This window comes from Neomonachus schauinslandi, chromosome 5 (genome assembly GCF_002201575.2).
Source record: "Neomonachus schauinslandi chromosome 5, ASM220157v2, whole genome shotgun sequence".
Classification (NCBI taxonomy): Eukaryota; Metazoa; Chordata; class Mammalia; order Carnivora; family Phocidae; genus Neomonachus; species Neomonachus schauinslandi.
In genome coordinates this window covers 99,928,524-99,955,361 of record NC_058407.1, presented here as the reverse complement: position 1 = coordinate 99,955,361, position 26,838 = coordinate 99,928,524, and the positions used below count along the sequence as shown (strand labels likewise).

At 39.3% G+C, this 26,838-nt stretch overlaps 1 protein-coding gene across 1 annotated transcript in view; it reads left to right on the top strand.

Annotated features, from left to right (window-relative positions):
• TULP3 (TUB like protein 3) overlaps window positions 1–26,838 on the top strand; it is a 60,913-nt gene that overhangs the window by 13,561 nt on the left and 20,514 nt on the right. Inside the window, exon 2 of the mRNA XM_021690653.1 lies at window positions 21,560–21,611. Within this exon, the coding sequence (XP_021546328.1) occupies window positions 21,560–21,611 (52 nt within the window). The remainder of the gene's footprint in view (window positions 1–21,559; window positions 21,612–26,838) is intronic.

Here is a 26,838-nt window from a genome sequence, read left to right as displayed (position 1 = left end):
TGTCTTGTCAGAGATAGGGGATTATTTTGGCAAGGCAGAAGCTTAACACAGTATTGATACTATCTTTTTTTTTTTAAATAATAGATTTTATTTTTTAGAGCAGTTTTAGGTTTACAGAAAAATAAATGGAAGTACAGAGAGTTCCCATATAGTCCCTCATCCACCCCCCCCCTTTTCCACTATCATTAACATTTTGCATTAGTGTGGTACATTTGTTAAAAATTGATGAGCCAGTATTGATATGTTGTTATTAACTAAAGTCTGTAGTTTACATTAGGATTCAGTCTTTGTGGGTATATTCTGTGGGTTTTGACAAATGTATGATGGCATGTATCTATCATTACAGTATCATACAGAATAGTTTCACTGCTATAAAAATCCCCTGTGCTCTACTTATTCATTTCTTCATAGATCTTTTTGTTGTTTATTTTTTTAAATACAGGTATAATTAATATACAGTGTTTCGTTAGTTTTGGGTGTACAATATAATGATTCAACAATTCTATACATTTCTCAGTGCTCACCAAGATAAATATACTTAATTCCCTTTATTTCACCCAACCCTCCATCCACCTCCCCTCTGGCAACCACCAGTTGGTTCTCTGTATTTAAGAGTCTGTGGTTTTTTGTTTCTTTTTTTGTTGTTCATTTGTTTTGATTCTTAACTTCCGCATATGAGTGAAATCATATGGTATTTGTTTTTCTTGAACTGACTTCATTTAGCATTATACCCTCTAGGTCTGTTTTTACTATTTCTGTAGTGTTGCCTTTTCCAGAATGTTATATGGCTGGAATCATACAGTATATACAACTTTTTTAGATTGAATTTCTTTCACTTATCAGTATATCTTTAAGGTTCCTCCATGTCTTGTGTGTGTGTGTGTGGCTTGATAGCTCTTTTCCTTTGTCACTGAATAATATTTCATGGTATGGATGTACCAGTTTGTTTATCCATCCACGTATTGAAGGACATCTTGGTTGCTTCCAGCTTTTGGCAATTATGAATAAAGCCGCTATAGCCATAATGAAAATATTCATGTGCAAGTTTTTGTGGGGACAAAAGGCTTCAACTTTTTGGGTAAATACTAAGGAACACAACTGCTGGATCCTATGATGAGAGTAGTTTTAGTTTTGTAAGAAACTGCCAAACTGTCTTCCATAGTTGCTGTGCCATTTTTTATTCTTATTGCTCCACATCTTTGCCAACATTTGGTGTTGTCAGTGTTTTGGATTTTAGCCATTCTGCTAGGAATGCAGTGGTAACTCATTGTTTTTTTCTTTTTTTAATTTGCCGTTCTGTAATGGCATATGATGTGGAACATCTTTTCCTATGCTTATTGGCCATCTGTATATCTTCTTTGGTGAGGAGTCTGTTTAGATCATTTGCCCATTTTTTAATTGGCTTGTTTTCTTATTGTTGAGGGTTTTGTTTTTGTTTTTTAAGATTTTTTATTTATTTGACAGAGAGAGACACAGCAAGAGAGGGAACACAAGCAGGGGGAGTGGGAGAGGGAAAAGCAGGCTTCCAGCTGAGCAGGGAGCCCGACGTGGGGCTCGATCCCAGGACCCTGGGATCATGACGTGAGCCGAAGGCAGATACTTAACCGACTGAGCCACCCAGTTGCCTTGGCCTCTGCTTTTCTATCGTAATTTCCTAGCTGGCAGAGCTGCACGTGCATTGTACTTGTTGGTCAGTGAGGTTCAATATCCCCAAGTGGTGACACTTACATAAGCTTCCCAGCAAGATTCTCACATATGTATCATAGGATATAGGAAATTGTAAATTTCCTTTTTCTAATATTTCCCCCCCCAGATATTAATTATTGCATAGGTAACAGAGGAACAAAAACAAAAAAAAAGGAAAGGCTACCCCAGATTCTAATATCTGTTCTTCTTTTGCCTGCATTCTCTTTACCTGTCCATGTGGGAAGTAGTAAACTTGATTACTTTTTGAGGCTACCACAACAATTTGCCACCTTTAAAATTTATTTTTATATCTTCTTAGCTAGTTAAATAAGAGACCCATGTTTTTATGTTTCTCTTATTAGTAAGAAAATGGACGTTTTGAAAGATTGTGGAAGTAACTCAGTAAATCAATAGTAGAGTAGAAAAGAGACCCTCTTCTCTCCTGTCTACTTACTATTCTGTTTTCAAATCTATTAGAATTACTGTTACTGTTACATTAGCACCCTGTCCTTGCTGTAAAATGCTGATGCTGTCTGGATGGACTATATTGCCATTATAGCCTAGGACAATCTTTTTAAGCCCTAACTTCGGTACTTGAGATGTCTTTATAAGGATACAGACAGTTCCCCAATTTATAGCTGTATTAATGTTCTGAATGTTGGTATGAATTGGTTGTTTGGCATTTAGGGTGTTTTCCCATAGAAAAATCTTTGCCTTGTTCCTGATCTTAGAGGAAATGCTTTCAGTCTATCACCATTGTGTATTATGTTTGCTGTAGGCTTTTCATATATGACTTTTATTATGTGGAGGTAGTTTCCTTCTATTTCTATTCTATTAAGTGTTTTTTTTTTTTTTTTAAGATTTTATTTATTTGACAGAGAGAGACAGTGAGAGAGGGAACACAGCCGGGGGAGTGGGAGAGGGAGAAGCAGACTTCCCGCTGAGCAGAGAGCCCGATGCGGGGCTCGATCCCAGGACCCTAGGATCATGACCTGAGCCGAAGGCAGACGCTTAACGACTGAGCCACCCAGGCGCCCCTAAGTGTTTTTATTTTGAAAGGATCTTGAATTTTGTCCAATGCTTTTTTTAATTTTTTTTTTTAAAGATTTTATTTATTTGACAGAGACACAGCGAGAGAGGGAACACAAGCAGGGGGAGTGGAGAGCGAGAGGGAGAAGCAGGCTTCCTGCAGAGCCAGGAGGCCGATGCGGGGCTCGATCCCAGGACCCTGGGATCATGACCTGAGCCCAAGGCAGACACTTAACGACTGAGCCACCCAGGCGCCCCTGTCCAATGCTTTTTATACATCAATTGTTTTTGTTTTTGTTTCTTTATTTTGTTGATGTGTGCCTGTTTTTGAGAAGCAGGGTTACAGAGGGAAAGAACAGGGACTTTGGTGTCTTACATAATTGCATAAAAATTTGACTTTGTTTTTTCTACTTTATGTGACCTTAAGCTTGGCTTAGTAAATTACTTAATCTCCTGGAGCCACCCTTTTTCATCTATAAAATAACTAAAATAATAGCAACCTTACGTGGTTCAAATGAACAGTAAGATTTATATGTATAAAGGCCTAAGCACTCTCCCTAGCAAATAGAACCTTTTCCTTTCCTTTTACCTCAATGACATGTGTTTATTATTATTGTATTTCTGTTGTTGTTAGGCTTTGAGTTCATATTAATATTATTGGTTGGGTTCATATTAATATTATAGTTTGTTTTTACTTTTAAGGAGAATTGTGAGGAAACTTGTAGTAGACTTTAAAAAGAACAAGATGGTTAAATTTAAAACTATTTTAAAAGGCAAAGTTAAAATATCTGTGGTGTTAGAATACATATGGTCAAGGGATAACTAAATTATAAGAGTTTATTCAGAATATGACTCCAGTATATCAAACACGCAAAGGATTTAAATTATTGAAGAGAGACTTTGGACATTAGATAATTTTTTATAACCTTAACCTTTATTTTATAAATAATTTTTTATAACCTTTATAAATAATTTTATAACCATTAAATAATTTTTTATAACCACATAAAAATGTGGACTACCAAGAGAGATAATTTCCACTTTATGTATGATCAGCACTAATCATACTGCTGGTGGAAGTATGAATTGATGTAGTTTGTTTGGGAAGTTAATTTGGCAATACAACTAGTCATACCCTTTGACCAGTCTTCTCATTCCAAAAAGGATTTAGGTCTACCCTTAGTAATCCTATTTCTGGGAATCTGTCTCAAAAAGAAACCTTGAAATGCAGAAATAAACTTTATTTAAATTTATTTATTTATTAATGAGGTATAATCTCTATACAGTAAAATACACATTTTAAGTGTACAGTTCAAGGACTATTTTACGTTTGTATATATCCCTATGATGCAGCTATAGAACATTTCTATCACCCAGAAAGTTTCCTTGTGCCTCTTTCAAATTTTCTTTCCTCTACCCTCCACCCCACAATGGTAACCATTATTCTGATTTCTATCACCACAGATGCTTTTGGTGGTTCTTGAACTATTATAAGTGAAAGCATACAGTATATACTCTTTCATGCAAGTTTGTTTTCTTTTTTCTTTTTTTAAGATTTTATTTATTTGAGAGAGAAAGACAGAGATAACAAGAGCCAGCAGGAGCAGGGAGGAGAGGGAGAAACAGGCTCCCGGCAGAGCAGGGATCCAGGCGTGGGGCTCAATCTCAGAACCCTGGGCTCAATCTCAGGACTCTGGGCTCATGAACTGAGCCAAAGACAGACACTTAACCGACTGAGCCACCCAGGCGCCCCATGTAAGGCTGTTTTCAGTCAGCATAATGTTTTCGAGATTTAACCATGTCGTTTATGTATATTACCAGTTCTTTTTACTGCTGAGTAATATTCCATTGAATGACTATACCACAATTTGTTTTTTTTGTTGTTGTTGTTCTTCTGGTCTTAGACATGTGATTCTAGTTTTTGGCTTTATGAACATTCTTGTACAACTCTTTTTGTGGGCATATGTGCTAATTTCTTCTGGATATAAATCTGTAACACTTTTTGTTATTAAATTAGCAACAACTATGAGGGCTGCAGAGTGTGAGGTTTGTGGTGTGCAGCCAGAGTGCAGAGGGCGCACGCTGCCTGCTCTGGCCTGGGGGGCGGCAGGGGGGGGCGGGCGCGGGAGGGGGGGGCGGGCGCGGGGTGGGGGGAGCTGCACGCTGGGCGGGCGCGTGGGGGTGGGTGCGGGGGTGGGGGGCAGGCACGGAATGACAATCAGGAAGCTGCCTGCGGGCTCCTCTGCTCTGTGTGCATAAATTCACATACAAATATGAATGAATAACGAGAAAATGGTATTGGAACAGTGGGAATCAGCAATTTTGCACAGGAAGCTTTGGGAGATGTTGTGATGTTGTTTACTGTAGTCTGTCTGAAGTCAGGACAAAATTGAACAAACAATGTGAGTTTGGTGCTTTGAAGAGTAAGAAAGCTGCTAGTGAGCTCTATTCTCCTCTATCAGGAGAAATAACAAATTAATGAAGCTTTTGCAGAAAATCCAGGACTTGCCAACAAATCTTGTTATGAAGATGGTTGGCTGATCAAGCTAACACTCAGTAATCCTTCAGAACTGGATGAATTAGTGAGTGAAGAAGCATATGATAAATCCATAAAATCTGAGGAGTGAAAATGGAACCCCTAAATAAAGTAGTATGAAATAAAAAAATAAATAAATTAGCAACAACATAAATATCCAACAATAGGGGAATAAATCAGTATAGGTAAAATATTATGCCACCACTAAAAATTGTGCTTATAAAAATGAAGGAAAAAGTTTACAATGTATGACTTGGAAAAAATAATGCATTATTATTATGTAGTATATTTTAATTTACTTTTTAATTTTTCTATAATGGGAGTAAATTACTTTTCTAAGAAAAAATATACTTTTTTTTTTTTAAAGATTTTATTTATTTATTTGACAGAGAGACGCAGCAAGAGAGGAACACAAGCAGGGGGAGTGGGAGAAGGAGCAGCAGACTCCCCCCTGCTGAGCAGAGAGCCCCATGCGGTGTTTCATCCCAGGACTCTGGGATCATGACCTGAGCCAAAGACAGACGCTTAATGACTGAGCCACCCAGGCGCTCCAGAAAAAATATACTTTAAAAATCTGAGTGAGGATCATTGTACTTTAGATATTGTGAACTTTGATTATGTAGACAGTAGAGGGTAGTCAAGTTGAACTTCTTTTGTATCTTTTCTTGTCTAACTTTGCTTGTATGACTTTTATTTGAATTACAGACGTTTCCCAGTTGTAGATCAATTATGTGTATCAGGTGGAATAGTTATTCATTATGTGGTAAAGGAGTCCTTTCCCTTAGTAATTAAAAACATGCAAGTAAACAACTTTAAGTTACTTTTTTTTTTTTAAGATTTATTTATTTTATTTTAGGGGGGGTGGTTAGTGAGCATGAGCAAGAGGGGCAGAAGGAGAAGGAGAGAAAATCTAGCAGACTTCATGCCCAGTGCAGAGTCCAGCGCGGGGTTTGATTTCACTTGAGATCAGGATGGTGAGATCAGAACCTGGGCCGAAGCGAAGAGTTGGCTCTTAACCAACTGCACCACCGAGGCGCCCCTTAAGTTACTTTAATATATCATTAACCTAACAGAGGTAACATCCCAAATTGGGCAGAGCATAGAGAAATAGTTTTTAACTTGCTGGTAGCAATATAAATTTATAAAGTTTTATTTTGGGGAAAAACAATTTAGAAGAATTATAGGTAAGGACTCATAATAGTATAGTTTATAACTTTTGACTTGAAAATTCCACTTTGAAGAATAAAGATACTCATTGCTGTTCTATAGTGACACAAAAGAAGTTCTACGTTTAACAGAGGGAACAAGTCCATCTTACCAGTGGGGTAGGACACTTTAACAATTAAGATATGATATGTATATGAATTTTGTCAATAAAAGGAGACACAGGTGGTGCCTGGGTGGCTCAGTCGTTAAGCGCCTGCCTTCGGCTCAGGTCATGGTCCCAGGGTCCTGGGCTCGAGCCCCCCATCGGGCTCCCTGCTCCGCGGGAAGCCTGCTTCTCCCTCTCCCAATCCCCCTGCTTGTGTTCCCTCTCTCACTGCGTCTCTCTCTGTCAAATAAATAAACAAAATCTTAAAAAAAAAAAAAAAAAAAGAAAAAGGAGACACATACATAGGTAAAATAATTGAAAAAAAAAAAGACCAAAATGAGTTTTTGGAGTGTTCACAGCAAATCTGTGCATGTGTTGAATTTATAGTGCACTTAAAAAGTCAATTTTACCATATGATAACTTAAAAAATTAATGCAGACAAACTCGGTTTGAGAAAAAGAAAAAAGTATATGAAGGTACTGACAAGAATTAGAAATTGATTGTGATGTGAGAGTTTGTAGTATATTGGGATTTTTTTCTGTAAAGTTTTTTTTTTAATATTTTAAAAGATTAGCTATACATGTGTATGTGTGCATTTGTATTATGTGTGTGTTTGTGTGCTAAGTCACATTGAATAATAAAGTTCTTACTCTTTCACTGTCAACAGTTTTTGAATGTTACTGTTCAAATGGATAGGAAACTGATACAAACATACCATCAGGATATTCAGGATAAGTATAATTTAGAAATGTTCAAAGCACTGTTGAAGTAGAACAGAGGAAATTATTATGGAGAAATTGAGGACTTTTTCATAGAAAAAGTGAGACTTGAACTTAGGGGTATGTGGGGTTTTTTTGTTTGTTTGTTTTAGATTTTCAGGGGCTTTTTTTTTTTTTTTTTAAAGATTTTATTTATTTATTTGACAGAGAGAGACACAGCGAGAGAGGGAACACAAGCAGGGGAGTGGGAGAGGGAGAAGCAGGCTCCCCGCAGAGCAGGGAGCCCGATGCGGGACTCGATCCCAGGACCCTGGGATCATGACCTGAGCCGAAGGCAGTCGCTTAACCAACTGAGCCACCCAGGCGCCCTTCAGGGGCTTTTTATTCAATGGCAGGTCATTTATTCCCATAGAGAAAATTGTTTTTACAATGACATTTTTAAAGAGATGTTTCATTTATCACAGAGTTACTGTGAAGCTGTACAAAGATATTTATTTATTTAGTCAATATGTATGTTTTATTTAAAAAGCATTACTCCGTAGCACTTTTATAGGCTGTGGAACAGTGATAATATGAGAGCTCAGTGTAATAACTAATGCTCACCACAAGATTCCTAAGTCAAGAAGCAAAGCATAGGCTAGGCCCTTTTACTAAGGTGGGGATATACTTGAAAAAATTTTTTTTAAAGATTTTATTTATTTGACAGAGAGAGACATAGTGAGAGAGAGACCACAAACAGGGGGAGTGGGAGAGGGAAAAGCAGGCTTCCCGTAAAGCAGGGAGCCCAATGTGGGGCTCGATCCCAGGACCCTGGTACCATGACCTGAGCCTAAGGCAGACGCTTAATGACTGAGCCACCCAGGCACCCCTTAAATTTTTCTTTTTTAATCCAGAAAATTGTTCCTCTCTCTTCATGTTTTAAAAAACAGTTTTCTTCCCTGTTCTTCAGATTGGATAATATCTACTGATATATCATATTTTTCCTGTTTCTTTGGATATGGAATAATTTTTTATTGTGTACTGAACATTATGCATGGTACATTGTAAAGACTCTGGATTCTGTTATTTTCCCATGAAGACTGTTGATTTTTTTTTTTCGGTTGGTTTGTTTAAAGGTAGATCATTTATTTGATCTCTTTAACTGCAAACTGGGCTGGAAGACAGCAGCTGAAATCTCAGTTTGGTTTTTAGTCTTGCCAGGATTGCTTGGAGTCTGCCCCATATGTGCTTGGTTCGGGGTCAACTAGATATTAGGGCCAAGTTTAGTGTGGCTGCCAGAGATAAAGATTTGGGGTTATCAGTCATGGCAATAGATAGATGACATAGGACAGGCCTGTAGATCAGCATGTAATTCTGACTACAATAATGGTCAATGGAAGAGGACGGAAAGTAAAGGGGTGTAAGTATCGTGAAGGCTGAAACTAATTCCTTGTTCATTCCTGTATCCTTAGTGCCTACCTCAGTGCCTGGTATTTAGGGCATGCTTAATAGTTGCTGACTGAATTTAGTGAAAGGAGCAGCTAGGTAAGAGTAGAACTAAGGAGTTTTCAAGAAAACAAGAGAGGAGAGAGTTTCAGTAAGGAGCTGGTGGGTTTTTTTTGTCAAGTACTTCAGGCAAGTCAAGCAGGGATGAAAGGTAAAAACAAACTATTATTTTTGGCAATTAGAGGATGAGTTTCAGGAGAATGAGGGAATAGAGCCAGACTGCAATGAGTTGAGAAGGTAATTATAGTTGAAATAGTGACAGCAAGTGTTGATTATCTTGAAGTTATTTGATGATGATGGGAAGTGGAGATTGATTAATAGCTTTATAGATAGATAAAGTCTAGGAAGGTAGCTTTTTAAAGAATTATTATGAGCCGAGGAAAGAAGCTACTAGAGATGGAGAGGCTGAAGATAGAGGAGTAGTATTCATTGTAATTCTGGGGAAACAGGGGCCAGAATCAGTTCACCAGTATCAGAGTTCACTTTATGTAAAGGAACATCTTCCTCTGTGATAGGAAGAGAGATGGAGCATGTGTATTTTTTTTTTTAAAGATTTTATTTATTTATTTGAGAGAGAGAATGAGATAGAGCGTGAGAGGGGGAGGGTCGGAGAGAGAAGCAGACTCCCTGCTGAGCAGGGAGCCCGACGTGGGACTCGATCCTGGGACTCCAGGATCATGACCTGAGCCGAAGGCAGTCGCTTAACCAACTGAGCCACCCAGGCGCCCGGAGCATGTGTATTTTTATGAGTACAGTTGGAGAGGAGGATGAGAATTTGCTTCTCAAATTGTTACCTCACCTAAGGAAAGAACTCTGTGGCCCTTGGGCTCTCTTAGGAGAGGAGTAACAGAGTAGCTGAAACCTAATTCATATGGTATGTTTTATTCTCCAACTTACATGCTTTAAAAAAATTTTTTTTAAGTTTGTTTACTTAAATAATCTCTACAACCCAATATGGGGCTTGAACTCACGACCTTGAGATCGAGTCACATGCTCTTCCACCTGAGCCAGCAGGCACCCCTCCAACTTGCGTGCTTATTTATTGTGCATATTTTTGAGGCAAGCCTGATCTTAGATCTTTATTTCCAAATATTTATAAAAGGCCTGAAGTATGTGCATGGGAGCACATTGGAGTTATATTTAACATTTAATGTGTTGGAGATTTTTCTCTTTTTTTTTTTTTATGATTTTATTTATTTATTTGACAGAGAGATAGCGAGAGCAGGAACACAAGCAGGGGGAGTGGGAGAGGGAGAAGCAGGCTTCCCGCTGAGCAGGGAACCTGATGTGGGGCTTGATCCCAGGACCCTGGGATCATGACCTGAGCCAAAGGCAGATGCCTAACGACTGAGCCATCCAGGCGCCCCTGTTGGAGATTTTCCATCATTATAGTTTGCAAAAGCTTAATATATATAATTTGCATTGGTTTAACATTATATTGACACCCATGCTGTAGTTGAAACTGGACTGAATTATTTACTTGTTTAACTCCCGTTGTAGGTGGATTTAAAAAGTAGATTTATAATTGACATACATCAAACCCCACATTTGAACTGTACATGTTGATGAGTTTTGACACATGTATACCCCTGTGAAACCATCACTACAGTCAAGATAATGAACCCCAAAAGTTTCCTTTTGCCCCTTTATAATCTATCCTTCCTTCTTACTCTCAGATACCCACTGCTTTTTGTTACTACTGATTAGTTTGTATCTTCTAGAATTTGTATCTTCTAAGTGTCATCTTACAGTGTGTTCTCTTTCTTGTACTTAGCAGAATGATGTTGATATTCGTCCATTTTGTCGTGTGTATCAGTAGTTTTTTCCTATATATGGCCAGATAGTATCCCTCATAAATTTTTTTTAAATATATATTTTTAAAGATTTTATTTATTTATTTGACAGAGACAACAGTGAGAGAAGGAACACAAGCAGGGGGAGTGGGAGAGGGAGAAGCAGGCTTCCCGCAGAGCAGGGAGCATGATGCAGGGCTCGATCCCAGGACCCTGGGATCATGACCTGAGCCAAAGGCAGACGCTTAACGACTGAGCCACCCAGGCGCCCAGTATCCCTCATAAAATTTATCTATTCATCCGATGATGGACATTTGGGTCGTTTTCACGTTTTGGCTAATACAAATAAAGCTGCTAAAAAAAAAAAATAAAGCTGCTGTGAACATCCATGGATAGTTTTGTTTTTTGTTTTTGTTTTTGTGGACATATGCCTTCATGATGTCTTAGGTAAATTTCAGAGTGGAGTGCTTGGATCAAATAGTTGGTATATGTTTGGCATTTTAAAGAAAGTACCTGAAAGTGGTTGTGCATTTTGCATATACCTGCTGGTTGACCAGCCATGTGAGTTCAAGTTGCTCTACATCCTCACCAACACTGATGGTCAGTCTTTAATTTCTAGCCTTTCCATTGGTTATGTATTGATATTTCATTGTGGTTTTAATATGCATTTCCGTAATGACTCATCATATTGAGCGTCTTTCCTTGTACTTATTGACCATTCATATTTCTTCTTTTGTGAAATCAATGTTGAAACCTTTTGTCCAATTTTTAATTGGGTTGTCTTCTTAGTAAACTGATAAGCCTACTTTTGATTTTAAATATAAATCCTGTGTTAGATATGTATTTTGCAAATATTTTCTCCTCATCTGGGGCTTTTGTGCTGCAAAAGATATTCTTATGAAATTTAAGGGGCCAGCCTCAGATGAGGAGAAAATATTTTTTATTGAGGTATGATTGATACGTAACATTATATTAGTTTCAGGTGTACAACATAATGATTCAGTATTTGTACGTAAAAGTGAAATGATCACCGCAGTAAGTGTAGTTGATGTTCATAACCATATAGTTACAAAATTTGTTTTTTTCTTGTGATGAATGCTTTAAAGATCTCTCTTAGCAACTTTCCAATATGCAATACATTATTATTAACCATACATTACATCTCCATGACTTACTTATTTTATAATTTATTTATTTTATAACCCTTTGATCCCCTTCACCCATTTTGCCTAGTCCCCATCTGCCTCTGGCAACCACCAGTCTGTTCTCTCTGTCTATGAGCTTGGTTTTTTATTTTGTTTGTTTGTTTTAGATTCCACAGATAAGTGAGATAATACAGTATTTGTGTTTTCTTTGCTTTACTATTTGGCTATTGTAAATAATGCTGCAGTGACCATGGGGTGCATGTATCTTTTCAAGTTAAGGCTTTTCTTTTTCAGATAAATACCCAGAAATAGAATTATTGGATCATATGGAAGCTCTTTTAAAGCTTTTTAAAAGATTTTTATTTATTTATTTGAGAGAGAGGGAGAGAACAAGTCAAGGGAAGGGGTAGAGAGAGCGGGAGAAGCAGACTCCCCACTGAGCAGGGAGCCTGACATGGGGCTCCATCTCAGGACCCCGGGATCATGACCTGAGCCAAAGGCAGATACTTAACCGACTGAGCCACCCAGGCTCTATTTTTAATTTTTTAAGGAACCTCCATACTGTTTTCCACAGTGGCTGCACCAATTTACATTCTCACCAGCAGTGCATAGGGTTCCCTTTTCTCCACATCCTCAACAACACTTGTTATTTCTTGTCTTTTTTTTTTTTTTTAAGATTAGGCGTCTGCCCGATGGACTCTGAAAAACAAACAGGGTTCTAGAGGGGAGGGGGGTGGGAGGATGGGTTAGCCTGGTGGTGGGTACTGAGGAGGGCACGTTCTGCATGGAGCACTGGGTGTTATGCACAAACAATGAATCATGGAACACTTCATCTAAAACTAATGATGTAATGTATGGGGATTAACATAAGAATAAAAAAATAAATAAACTGGAAAAAAAAAAAAAAAAAAAAAAAAAGATTAGGCGTCTGCCTTTGGCTCAGGTCATGATCCCGGGGTCCTGGGATCGAGCCCCCCATCGGGCTCCCTGCTCCACAGGAAGCCTGCTTCTCCTCTCCCATTCTGCCTGCTTGTGTTCCCTCTCTCGCTGTGTCTCTCTCTCTGTCAAATAAATAAATAAAATCTTAAAAAAAAAAAAGATTTTATTATTTGAGAGAGTGAGAGCGCACAAGCGGGGCAGAAGGAGAAGCAGGCTCCCCGCCAAGCAGGGATCCTGCCGCTGGGGCTTGATCCCAAGACCCTGGGGTCATGACCTGAACTGAAGGCAGCTGTTTAACCAATTGAGCCACCCAGGTGCCCCTCTTGTCTTTTTGATATTAGCCATTCTGACAGATGTGAGGTGATATCTCACTGTGGTGTTCATTTGCATTTTGCTGATGATCAGTGATATTGAGCACTTTTTCATGTACCTGTTGGCCATCTGTCCGTCTTTGGAAAAATGTGTATTCAGATCTTCTGCCTATTTTCAAATCAGATTATTGGGGGTTTTTTGCTATTGTACGAGTTCTTTATTTATTTTGGATTTTAACCCCTTATCAGCTATATGATTTGCAAATATTTCCTTCCATTCAATAGGTTACCTTTTCATTCTGTTTATTGTTTCCTTTGCTGTGCAGAAACTTTTTACCTTGATGTAGTCTCACTAAAAGTTTTTTTTTTTATGAAGTATGTGTATTTAAGTAAAAGGCATAATCAAGCCTACAGTTTTTCTCCCAGAAGTGGGAGTCAAATCTTTGATTAAGTATGAATAACTGACTAGATATAAGAATTTAAAAATTATGTTGCTTTATGTAATTACTTGTCTTCAGTTACTAAACCTTTTTTCCTTCATCTTTCCTGTAATATCACCTTTTTTTTTTAAAGGTTTTATTTATTTATTTGACAGAGAGAGAGGCACAGCGAGAGAGGGAACACAAGCAGGGGGGGTGGGAGAGGGAGAAGCAGGCTTCCCGCCGAGCAGGGAGCCCGATGCGGGGCTCGATCCCAGGACCCCGGGATCATGACCTGAGCCGAAGGCAGACGCTTACCGACTAAGCCACCCAAGAGCCCCTGTAATATCACCTTTTTAATAATTCCTTAGCACACATAGTACATTTGTTCCTGATAGTGTTGAACCAGATTTTCATAAATTGTTTTTATTGTAACTCCATACAGGCAGCTAATGACTAAAGATTTACAATTATGAATGCCTCTAACTAAAATAAATATGAATTGCCTTCTAAGTTGTCCCCTTTCTCAATCCACATTGGCATTTATTGCATTTATTAAAATAAAGTAGGGTAAGCCTTTCCTTCTCCTTTCTTAACTAATTCCTGAGACTAAAAAGTATCATTTGTGATATTATGAAGCAATATTATAATCAGCAAAGGAAGTGCTCACTCAAGTTACTATGAGAAAAGCCACGGACTGCTCACAGCCTTCAGTTTTGCAAGTCTTAGCCTGCTGCGTTTCTGGCAAGGGTGTTGTTTACTCTCTCCAGTACCACAGAAGGAGCCTGTTTAGCCTCCTGCATCACTGGCCAAATTGCAGCTAAGTGCTGATTACAGCATCCTGATTATCTGGCACCATGTAGGAGGCAGCAAGAAGCCTTCCCTGACTGGATAGCAGCAATGGACTTTGTGTTCGAAAAGTTTATTCCTTTTTTTTTTTTGCGCGCTGAGAGAACTTGATAGGAATGTTAAAAGTGTAGAGTGATCCTAGAATCTAGTAGGTCGTTGATACGTTATTAAATGCTTCAAACTATTTGGCAACATGGTCTGTTGGGTCCAGCTCTAGACTAGCAATTCAGTGAGTAACGTTTTAAAGTAGGCTCTAAGTGTCTCAGATTTGTCTTGGGTAAATTTCGTCATTGTTCCATACCATCTCCATTCCTTAGAAATACTGTGTGTGTAAATTAGGTGCTAGATTAAAGGGCATGTGGATTTTTAAGTGTACCCTGAAATGCGCATTACACAAAATGTCTGTTTTCTTGTTTTTTTTCCCTCTAGTTTCTTATTTTGAAAAAATTTTAATATGCTGAAATCTAGCAAGAAAAGTAAATTGATAACCTATGCCTTTTACCTAGAGTCACTGCTTATTAACGTTTTTTATTATCTCACATTAAATAATCTTTTAAATTAGATGTACAAAAAAGTTGTAAAAAGATAAGAGAATTCCTTGACCAAGTTTCCCCTAATGTTAGTATCTTACTTAACCATATAGTAAGTTACCAAAACCAGGACATTAATACTGATTCAGTACCATTAACTAATCCACAGGTCTTTTTGGAGTTTTGCCAGTTTTCCCGCTAATGTCTCTTAATAGTTTGGGATCCAAATCCAGGATCCCGTAGTCTACTTAGTTGTCATGTTTCTTTAGTCTTCTCCAACCTTCTCCAACCTAGGTAGCATCTCAGTCTTTCTTTGCCTTTCTTGATCCTGAGGCTTTTTTAAAAATCAAAGTATAGTTGACACACAGTGTTCCATTAGTTTCAGGTGTACAATATAGTGATTCAACAACTCTGTGCTCTGCTCACCACAAGCATAGCTCCCATCTGTCACCATACAATGCTGTTACAGTACCATTGACTACATTCCCTATGCTGTACCTTTCATCCCCGTGACTTATTCATCCCCTAACGGGGAGCCGGACCTCCCACTCCCCTTCATCCCTTTTGATCTTCACCCTTTTGAAGAGTACTGGCCATTTATTTTGTTAGCGTGTTTCTCAGTTTGGGTTCCTCTGCTGTTTGCTATGATTAAATTAAGGCTGTGCATTTTTGGCAAGAATACCACCAACGTGGGGCATCTGGCCAAGCAGGTAGCCGGATGCGGGGCTCGATCCCAGGACCCTGGTATCATGACCTGAGCCAAAGGCAGATGCTTAACCGACTGAACCACCCAGGTGACCCTGTGTATATTTTCTCTTAAAATATACAGAGAGCCAGAAATCTCTTAAATCTCCTCCACTCTAACCTAGAACTATTTTTTTCATCTCTCTTGATGTTTTTGAAGAATCATGAGAGTTGTCTTGCAGAATTTCCCTCCATTTGGTTTGTTTCCTCTTGAATAGATTTAAGATAAACATTGTTGGCAGGAATGTTGCATACATTATATTGTACTCTTTTCAGTACATCACATCAGGGAATACCATATGTCAGTCTGTCCCAACATAGTTGCTGTATCCCTTCATTAGGTTAAGGTGATGTCTGCCAGATTTCCTCATTGTAATATTACCTTTTCCTCTTTGTAATTAATATAATCTGTGGGGGAGATACTTGAGATTGTGTTGAATATCCTGCTTCACTCAATGGTTATAGGATCCATCAATGTTTCTTGCAAGAGTCAATTATTAATATGGTGGTTATAAAGTCATGATATTCTACTTCTATTATTCATTCTATGTTTATTAGTTGGCATTCTGTAACAAAGATCTTTGTTATACCATTTATTTATTTAGAATTAGTATAGACTCATGGATTTTTTTTTATAATAACAGCTTTATTGAAATGTAATTCATATACCATACAATACGCCCCTTTAAAGTATACACACTTCACTGGTTATTAGTATATTCACTAAAGTGTGCAGCCATCACCACAGTTAATTTTAGGACATTTTCATCACTTCAAAAAGCTATCCCATGCCCTTTAGCTATCATCCCCCAACTTTCATCCCTCCAAGACCCTAAGCAATCACTAATCTATTTTCTGCCTTTATAAATTTGCCTATTCTGGACACTTCATAAAAACGGAATCATATAGGGGCATCTGGGTGGCTCTGTTGGTTAAGCGTCTGCCTTTGGCTCAGGTCAGGGTCCCAGGGTCCTGGGATCGAGCCCTGCATCAGACTCCTTGCTCTGCAGGAAGCCTGTTTCTCCCTCTACCCTCTGCCTGCCCCTCCCCCTGCTCATTCTCTCTCTCTTAAATCTCCTTCTCTGTGAAATAAATAAATAAAATCTTTAAAAAGACCAGAATCATACAATATGTGTGGTCTTTTGTTGATTGGCTTCTTTCATGTAGCATAATGTTTTCTAGGTTCTCCCATGTTTCAGTACCTACTCCTTTTTATGGCTGAATAATACTTCATTATATAGATAAACCAGATTTTGTTTACTTGTTCATTAGTTGATGGACACTTGAGAGGTTTCTACTTTTGGGCTCTTGTGAATAATGATGCTATAAAAATTTGTATGCAAACAACAACGTAAATGTACTCAACACTACTGAACTGTCCACTTAAAAATGGTTAAAATGTTCCATTTTATGGTACATGTCTTTACCATAATAAAAAAAAGAAGAAAAAAATTTATGGAAAGTCCATGTGATAGACTATTATATAGCCATTTAATATTATATTTCAAAAACCTATATAATAACATAAAAGATGCTTATGATATAATCTTGAGTGAAAATGGTACAAAAATCATAAATATTATTTCAAATATATAAAAATGTATAGAAATACTCGTAAAGGTGTTTGTTTCCTTGTTAGCAGGGATTATATCTCAAGATGGTAGGATTATAAAGAGACTTTCATTTTCTTTATAATTTTTTTCAAAATTTATAAAATGGGTATGCATTGTTTTTATAATCGATGAAGAAAAACACTAGAAAGAAAAAATTGTACAAAAAGTGTTTGGCACCAACAATCTTCTTGTAACACAATATTATCTCAAAAATCCTTTCAATTAAAGAAATAATAGGGTGAATAGGTGAAGAGCATTAACAGATACAAACATCTTATTATAAAATAAGTCATGAGGATAAAAAGTATAGCATAGAGAATATAGTAAAAAATGTAATAATGTTCTATGGTGAGAGATATGGTGACTATACTTATCGTGATGAGCATTGCATTATATATGGTAAATATATATTATGCTATATGATACATATATATGATGCACATATATATAATGGAGAGTACTTCAAGAGAATCGTGTTCTATGGGCATAAATATATGCCACCCTCGAATGTTGGATTGATTTTTCTAAGATGTATGTTTAGGATTTTCCCTGTTTGTATCAAGTAAATAGGAAATTTTCCATGAGAAAAATGGGAGGAAATACAGTAATTCCATTTCTTTTACTCTGTAGGAATTCTTTCTGTTTTGTGTTGCTTTACTAACCGGCCTTGGTCAGGCTTGCTATTAAACAACTTCATTTGAAAGGAAGTAGAGAATATTAAAGGAAAAAATGCAAATTTTATAAGATCATATTCCAGGTTAGACTAGAAATTCTAGTTTAGATTAATATAAGTATATAAAATATCTGTTATTTCTGCTAAATTATAATTTAAAACTAGAGCTCAAAGAAAGTATAGCTTTTGATGTATAGGAAGTATCTAAATGTTACAATTATATAGCATCTTCTTAGTGCCTCTTTGGTTCAGGTCAAAACAAAACCTGTTTATTTAAATTGTTCAGCTTGCCCAGGCTTGATGAAAGGAATTAAGTGGTGTCAAGATAGGAATTGAAGATACAGCTGGTTTCCTCACTATTAGAGGCCTTAAGAGAAATGTTTGAGGACTTTAGTTGTGTGTCAGAATTTACCATGATTGAGGAGGTTTTAGCATTGTGTGTGTGTGTGTGTGTGTGTGTGTGGAGGGATGGGGTGAGGGGGTGGGATAAGATGATTTCTTTTACATGCCAGGGGATTTTGCAGTTCTGGTTTAGTGTTGAGAGCAGAGTGAGGTAGAGGAAAAACAAGATTCATAGTAGCTGTTGAAAATACTAGTACCTAACAGTGCATTTTATACCATGTTACCCTATATATATTTATATTCATAATTTTTTGTCTTAATCATTTTCTTTAAAAAGAAAAAGATTTATTTATTTTAGAGAGAGACTATGGGGGGAGGGGCAAAGGGAGAGAGAGAGAGAATCTTCAAGCAGATTCCCTGCTGAGTGCAGAGCCCCACACAGGCTCACGGGCTCTCACGACCCATGAGATCTTGACCTGAGCCGAAACCAAGAGTCCAACGTTTAACCAACTGAGTCACCCAGGTGCCGCATCTTAGCTGTTTTATGTAGAATTTTTTCAAATTTATACTAATATCCACTGAATACTAATAACGTTCTAGCACTATATTCATAAAGCTAAGATTTTAAAATATGTGAATTAGGGTTAAAAACACTAAGGAAAACAGGAACATATCTAGGAGAAATGTTAGGGGCCCACGAAATCAAGGCCTGTATATATCATATATGACATTTTTGTTTATTTGTCCCTCTTTTTTTTTTTATAAAGTAGGTTCCACACCCAGAGCGAACCCAATACAGGACTGAAACTCACGACCCTGAGATCAACACCTGAGCTGAGGGGCGCCTGGGTGCCTCAACTGGTTAAGCGTCTGCCTTTGGCTCAGGTCATGATCTCCAGGTCCTGGGATTGAGCCCCACATTGGGCTCCCGGCTCAGTGGGGAATCTGCCTCTCCCCCCACCAACTTGTGCTCTCTCTCTCTCTCTCAAATGAATAAATAAAATCTTTTTTAAAAAATATTTTATTTATTTATTTGACAGAGAGAGACACAGCAAGAGAGGGAACACAAGCAGGGGGAGTGGGAGAGGGAGAAGCAGGCTTCCCGTGGAGCAGGGAGCCCGATGTGGGGCTCGATCCCAGGATCCTGGGATCATGACCTGAGCCCAAGGCAGACGCTTAACGACTGAGCCACCTAGGCGCCCCCATTTGTCCCTCTTTTGAACTGGGAAAAGGAGATGACTTATTTTGAATACCCAGCTTTTTTTTTTTTTTTAAGCATATGGTTTATAAGGAAATTAATAAAGGGGAACTGTCAGAGAACCAGAATGTCATCTGTATATCTAAGGGATTATTAAATGTGCTTACAGGTTAGTAGGCAGGAGGAGCCTTGGAGATAGTATGTAAATTCCAAGTTGCTATGCATTGTTAAAATGCATAACGCCTTCTAAAATACGTGAAGGTAGTGGTAAACCATTAAGCCGTGGATAGATGCTTTGGTATTTTTACCTCAAATGCAAAAAAAGCCATGCTTCCTTTTGTAGCCATGAAATTTGTCTTCTTAAATAGGACCTTGTATTTATAGTTTTTCTGACAGAAGGTTCCCAGTAAAAATTTATAATACAATAATAATAATAATTGAGAACCATTTCTGCCTTGTTTCATACTCTACTCTTTCCAAGAACGCTGAGTCACAAAATAAAATCTTAAATTAGAAAATTTTCAAAAATAGAAACAGCTTCTGAGAGAGTTTTTGAAAAGTTCAAGGATTTGGAGACAGTAATTTGATTCCATTTTTGTCGTTGTTTTCTTCCACCAAACAAATCTGTCTCCTAGTGGTGTTAAGTCTTGTCTGTTCATCCATACTTAGAGTGTCCTTGCATGACTGGCACCATGTGTTATTAATGGCAAACTTGGAAAATAAGTTAAATGACTTGCCTAGATCTTAAGGAAATCAGTGGGCTGTAGTAAGATACCATACACAGGGGCGCCTGGGTGGCTCAGTCGCTAGGCGTCTGCCTTCGGCTCGGGTCATGATCCCAGGGTCCTGGGATCGAGCCCCGCATCGGGCTCCCTCCTCCGTGGGAAGCCTTCTTCTCCCTCTCCCACTCCCTCTGCTTGTGTTCCCTCTCTCACTGTGTCTCTCTCTGTCAAATAAATAAATAAAATCTTAAAAAAAAAAAAAGACACCATACACAGCTGTGGGGGTGGGGGAGATTTTTACCCTGCCCATCTTGGTTCTTTTGACTGGTCTAATAATTAAATTGACACAAGACATTAACAGGAGAAAAAGAATTTTAATTTTGCATGTATGGAGGTCTTGTAGATATGGGCCTAGAAATAACCAAAGCAGGTGGTTTATATACCTTTTAGAAAAAGAAACAATAAATTTGTGAAGAACTGACAAGACAAAGAAACTTAGTCCTGGGTACTAATTAGTGAAGAAATTCAACAGAGTTTGTGTACACTGACTTCTAGGCTTTGAATTCTGTCTCTGGTGATAAGGATGTTTCTTTACCTCCTGGTACAGGGAGGGTAACTTTCACATGGGAAATTTATTTCCTGCTTTCAGGGGGACAAAGAGGAGTGTCAGAATGTGCCTGCATTGGCTGTTTCTCGAGTAAACTTTACTTGAGAATTATCAGTGTGCCACTTTGACATATCTGGGAGCAGCCTGCCCTGAGCCCCTTTATAGTCTCATGCTCTCTTTCCTAGAACTATCTCCAAAACAGAAGACAAATGTATTTGAATTTTAGGTGGAATTTAGACTCTGGAAAAAGACCTGGATTACGGTCTGTTTCTGCTGTTTAACCTTATGCGTGGACCTCCAAGTCTGTTTGTCCAGCTTCAAAGTGTGAAAAATAATAGTACCTAATTCAGAGTGTTGTTTTGAGGAATTAATAAAATAGTGCATGTAAGGTACTTCACTGTGCCTGGCCCATAGTAAGTACTCAACATACGGTTTAAAAAAAAAAATCCCTGCAGGCATGAGGGTCTGTGTTCTACATCTTTTTTTTTTTTTTTTTTAAGATTTATTTATTTATTTGAGGGGGGTAGGGCAGGGGGATAGGGAGAGAGAGAATCTTGAGCAGGCTCTATGCCCATGTGGGGCTTGATCTCACAAACCTGAGATCACAACCTGAGCCGAAATCAGGAGTCAGACTCTTAACTGACTGAGCCACTCTCGTGCCATACTACATCATTTTCTACTCTTTGGGTATTTCAGTCTCCTGAGGTCCTCTGTGGAATAAGTGTGGCATTAAGGATGGCAAGTCCTCCTGCAGATGTGGGTAACATCTAGACACGGATGCTTTCCATTGGTTCCAAACAGCCCAAAGGAGTAGATACATGGAAAAGATGAAATTGATATAGTTGTAACAGAATTTTCTCTTTACATGCTTTTTTCTTTTTTTTTTTTTTTTTTTTTTTTTAAACAGTGCCTTTGAAGATGAGACCATGAAGCTTCGACAGCTGAAGCTTGATAATCAGGTGAGTAAATCAGGAGTCTCCCTCCTGTTTTGAAGTAAGTGGACAGCTATACTGACCATGATGCTGATAGTCTTGACTGTGACGTCTCGGCAGGGTCCTGGAAAAAAGGCAGGAAAGCAAAAGACTTTGATGTTACTAAGCAGTGTCTGGAGGTAGTATTTGCTGAACCAAGGCCCTGGGCTCTGCAAGACCAAAGTGCTTCCAGGAGCACAGCCATAAAACTGGCCTTGGATTTCTAATCACTGAAAATTCCTTGGCACCTTTCCTAAGAATTAGAAGAATGTTAACATTGTATTTCTATGTAGTAATTTGGTCCTGCTGCCTTACATACCTCCCTGCACTGTAATTTCATTTAAGTATAAGATATTTTTCTTTTTCTAAAATGCAGATCTGAACATGCTGCTGGGCTGCTTAAAGCCTCAACTGCTTATAGCACAATTTTCTTCACAACACTGGGTCCTAATTTTCAGCTACATATTAATTCTGTTTTTCAGTGATTTGTTTTGTGTTTGTTTCCTCCACTAGGCTAAGCACCATGAGCACAGGAGCCAAGTCTACTTGTGATGACCATTATATCAGAAGTTCCTAGCATAGGGCTGGGCACATACTAATGCTTCCCTAAATATTTGAATGAAGGAAGAAATAAATGAACAGTTGTACATTGTTATTTGCTATGATCATCATTGTTAGTCAGTTTAGAACCTGTACCCAACATCTATTGCTTTCTTTTCTGCAGTTTCATATGCATGTTTTTAAATTCAGGACTTCCTATAGCTTGAGTCTACCTATGTAGGATCATTAACAAAGTGTCTAGACTCTGTAGGTGCCTAGACATACCTCTAAAGTTTTGTCTAATGTGGGAATGAATAATGGGACTTCTAGTGTAATAATTTGCTTGAAAGGTGGAATCCTTAAAAACTGGGAAAGAGGTCACTGTGTGGCATGCAGGGATGTGCAGGGCCACCCTCTGTAGGGCGAGGCCCTGGCGGGTTGGAATGCCATGCCCGCCCCGGGAAGGCTCTGGTGCTCGCGCTCATGTATGGCCACCCCCGCATGGCACCTTCTAGGTCTTTCATGGCGATGTCGCTAATGGGCTGTCATTGCGTTCCACTGCCCCTCCAGCTGGTGGGCTCCCGCCTCCTCAACTGCGCCTGGAAGGGGAGCGTTGCCCAGTGGTCTTCGGGGATCCCTGTATGCAAGTCTTTGCCACCATAGGAGACCTCTGGCTTCTAGGTGGCTGTGATAGCCTCCATCGTCCTCCTCAGGCCCCTGGCCCGCCTCATGTGTGTCCAGAGAGGAGCAGCCGCCCAGGTGTGGCTCCAGACGCCTAGCTCCAGACGCCTAGGTGTGGCTTAAGGGTCTAAATAACAGTATCAGTGGCCACAGCCAGTCCAGAGCCGTCTGGAGCCACCTGGCTGGGCACATGACCATCACAGCTTCTCCCTATCCCCCACCCCCCCGTGAGGGCCCTAGAGGGCTGGCCACTGTGGACAGGGACCCGTGGGCCTAGCCCTCTGGGCCCCAGCCGCCCCGGGCTCTCCCTGCGTCCAGGTGACACACACAGGACAGAGCTTGCCTGTCCGTGGGCCCCCGCGGGAATGCCCGCATAGCCGGTGTACAGAGCCCACCCTCCATGCATCTTGGCGAGTGTCGGTGAAATCTGCTTACGGGCTTAGGGTTCCCCAGGGTGCTTGGGCTCCAAAGGCTGGAGACCCTGGCATGGGTGACCTGTCCTGGGGGAGCCTGGCAGTAAGGCTTTTTTTTTTTTTTTTTTAATATTTATTTATTTGACACAGAGAGAGCACAAGCAGGGGGAGCGGCAGGCAGAGGGAGAAGCAGACTCCCCGCTGAGCAGGGAGCCCGATGTGGGACTCGATCCCAGGCCCCTGGGATCATGACCTGAGCTGAAGGCAGACGCTTAACCGACTGAGCCACCCAGGCGCCCGTTAGGGCTTTTTATAGATAGACTTCCTTGAAACCACTGGGGAGGTTAATATAGCAGCTGTAGGCTCCCTTCACCTGGCTTCCTTTTTTTTTTTTTTTTTTTTTAAGATTTTATTTATTTATTTGAGAGAGAATGAGAGACAGAGAGCACGAGAGGGAAGAGGGCAGAGGGAGAAGCAGACCCCCTGCTGAGTAGGGAGCCCGATGTGGGACTCGATCCCGGGACTCCAGGATCATGACCTGAGCTGAAGGCAGTCGCTTAACCAACTGAGCCACCCAGGCGCCCCACCTGGCTTCCTTTAAAGAGACTGAGGGAGGGGCACCTGCGTGGCTCAGTCGCTTGAGCATCCAACTCTTGATTTCAGTTCAGATCATGATCTCAAGGTTGTGTGATTGAGCTCCGCTTGGAGCCAGTGCTCAGCAGACTGCTTGAGATTCTCTCTCTCCTTCTCCCTCTGCCCCTCCCCCACTGCACTCTCTCTCTCTAAAAATAAATAAATAAAATCTTTATAAAGAGACTGAGGGACATTTTAAGCAAATCTAGTTTTTCACAACCTCGCAGGAAAATGGCGACAAACTTCTAAGCAGTTATAGGTGGCTGTCTCAGCATTCTTCTCCACCAGATGGGCTGCCTCTAAGCAGGGAACCACCTAGCATTCTGCTCACATTATCTGTAAAGTTGTCAGGTGAAGGGTGTGAAATAAGCAATCCTTTCTAACACTGGAAAAAAATAAAGGTGGCTCAGATATTTGGTAATGTTTATTCTTTTCAATGAGAATGCTGTGTGTGATAGGTATATGGTATACATGTTGGGATTTTGTAGGCCTTTTCATGGCATGGCTTTTTTAAAAATTATGTTTTTATATGGGCAATAAAAGAATATGGTAAGGATTCCAGTAATACTGAAAAGGTATTTCATGGGAAGTCTCTTCCTCTAGTTGGCTTTTAGTTCTTTACCAGAGACTGTCACAGACTTTTTTTTTTTTTTTTTAAGATTTTATTTATTTATTTGTCAGAGAGAGAGCAAGAGAGAGAGCACAAGTGGGGGGGAGCGCCAGGCAGAGGGAGAAGCAGACTTCTGGGTGATCAGGAAGCCCCACACGGGACTGGATCCCATGACCCTGAGAACATGGCCTGAGCTGAAATCAAGAGTCAGACACTTAACTGACTGAGCCACCCAGGCGCCCCCGGATTCTGTCACTGACTTCTAATGTATTCTTGCAGAGATAGTCAATGAATATAAAGATGTAAAATTTTATAGGATTTTTTTAAAATTCAAAAAAATCTTGGGACCTGACTTATAAATGAGGGTGTTAAATAGCCTGTGAGAATACCGTAAGGGCCTGAAGCACTGCCTCTGGCATAAGAAGGAGGTTGCTCAGCAGGGGGTAAGGGAATTTCCACAAATGCAAGCTGAGCATTCAAATGGCCTGAAACAAAGGCAGTGCTACAGAATGAATAAAGCATTGGGCTGGGAATCTGAAGACTCTGGTTCGGATTCTTACTCTGCCATTAATTAGCTGGGTGATTTTAGGTAAGATTCTTAAACTCTGTGGGTTCCACTATTTTATCTGTAAAGTGAGGTCAGATTGGATAACATAATAGAATGTGGGGATCTGAAAGTATGGAAGTTAGAGCTGAGATGGAGGTGCACTGAGGAAGGCTAGGTTGTTGCTCAGTCTGGGCCTCAGAGGCTGGTAGGATCTTGGTGGAAGGCTCTCAGTACAGGGCATGCCAACCTACCCAAGACCATGCGCTCCCATATCCATGACAGACAGTGGCTTAATCTAGCAGTGATTGTCAGTGGAGATGGGAGAGGCTAGGGAACCTTACTTTCCCCACCTCTGCCTGAGGTATACAGTGCATTAATCTCTTAGGAGTCCTGTTTTGGGAATGTCCCCATGGTTGAGAGTCATTGGTCATGAACTTTGTAGGCTGAGAAATAGTTTGCTAAAAGCAGCCAAAGTTCGTAAGTCTCATGAGGATTGGTTCATACTAACCAGTATCATTAGTGATGAATCTAAACCAGGGGATTAATTTACTAATTTCTAATGAACTATATACCAGAATCGGCTGATCATCACAATCCTATCAGATAAGTCTGTGGGAAGTTTACAATTAGAGAAGTGGCCTGGTGAGTTTGAAATCAGAGCAAGTGGAGTTTGTAAAATGATATTTATGATAAATATCATGTGTGATCGTATAATTAATTCATCTCTACTAAAGGGATACACCTGCCAACGGAATGAGATAGGTGAGTATCTGGCCTGGCCACTCCCTGCCTTGGATGATATTAGACACACGAGGTAACTCTTGTTTTAAGTTTTATCTTACCTTATTTCCACACAGACCATTTCCCTTAACTCTTTCTTTCATTGTCCAGGTTTCAGTAGTACTGAGTAGGTTAGTTTCTTTCATATTTGTCTTTTTTCCCATGATAGTATAATCTTAGGATTTAATGTTTAAAAATCCTAGGTTTACAGATAATTTATACATGGCTATTTTTGTCCTGTATAGATTTTTGAACAGCTTTATTGAGATCTAATTCATATACTGTAAATATACACCCAGTTAAAGTGCACAAATGATTTTTAGAGCTTGTATTGAGTGGAATCATATAATACGTGGTCATTTGTGTCTGGCTTCTCTGACTTAGGAAGAGGTTTTATCCGGGTTGTTGCCTCTATCAGTGCTTCAGACCTTTTTATTGTTGAATAACATTCCTAGTTGTGGCTACACCATATTTTGTTTATCCATTCATCAGTTGACCGACATTGGAGTTGTTTTCACTCTTTGGCTATTACTGGTAATGCTGCTTTGAATATCTGTGTACAAGTTTCTGTGCAGACATGCTTTCATTTCTCTTGGCTGATGTATCTATGGGTATCCCAAGGCATACCTAATATACCTCGGGTGGTAAGAGTGGAGTTCCTGGGTCATATGGTAACTCTCTGTTTCACATGTTAAGGAGCTGCCAGACGGTTTTCCAACATCATTGAACCATTGTACACATTCCTACCAACTCTCTCTGGGGCCTTGTTTCTCCACATCCTTGTCAACACTTATTATTATTGTCTGTCTTTGATTATAGCTATTTTATTGGGTACAAAGTGGTATCTCACTGTAGTCTTGATTTGCATTTCCCTAATGACTAATGATGTGGAGCATTAAAATGTATTTAGTGGCTCTTTGTATGTTCTCTTTGGAGGCATGGAGAAATGGAGAAAACCGATTTTTATTATTTTTTTATTTTTATTTTTATTTTTTTAAAGATTTTTTTATT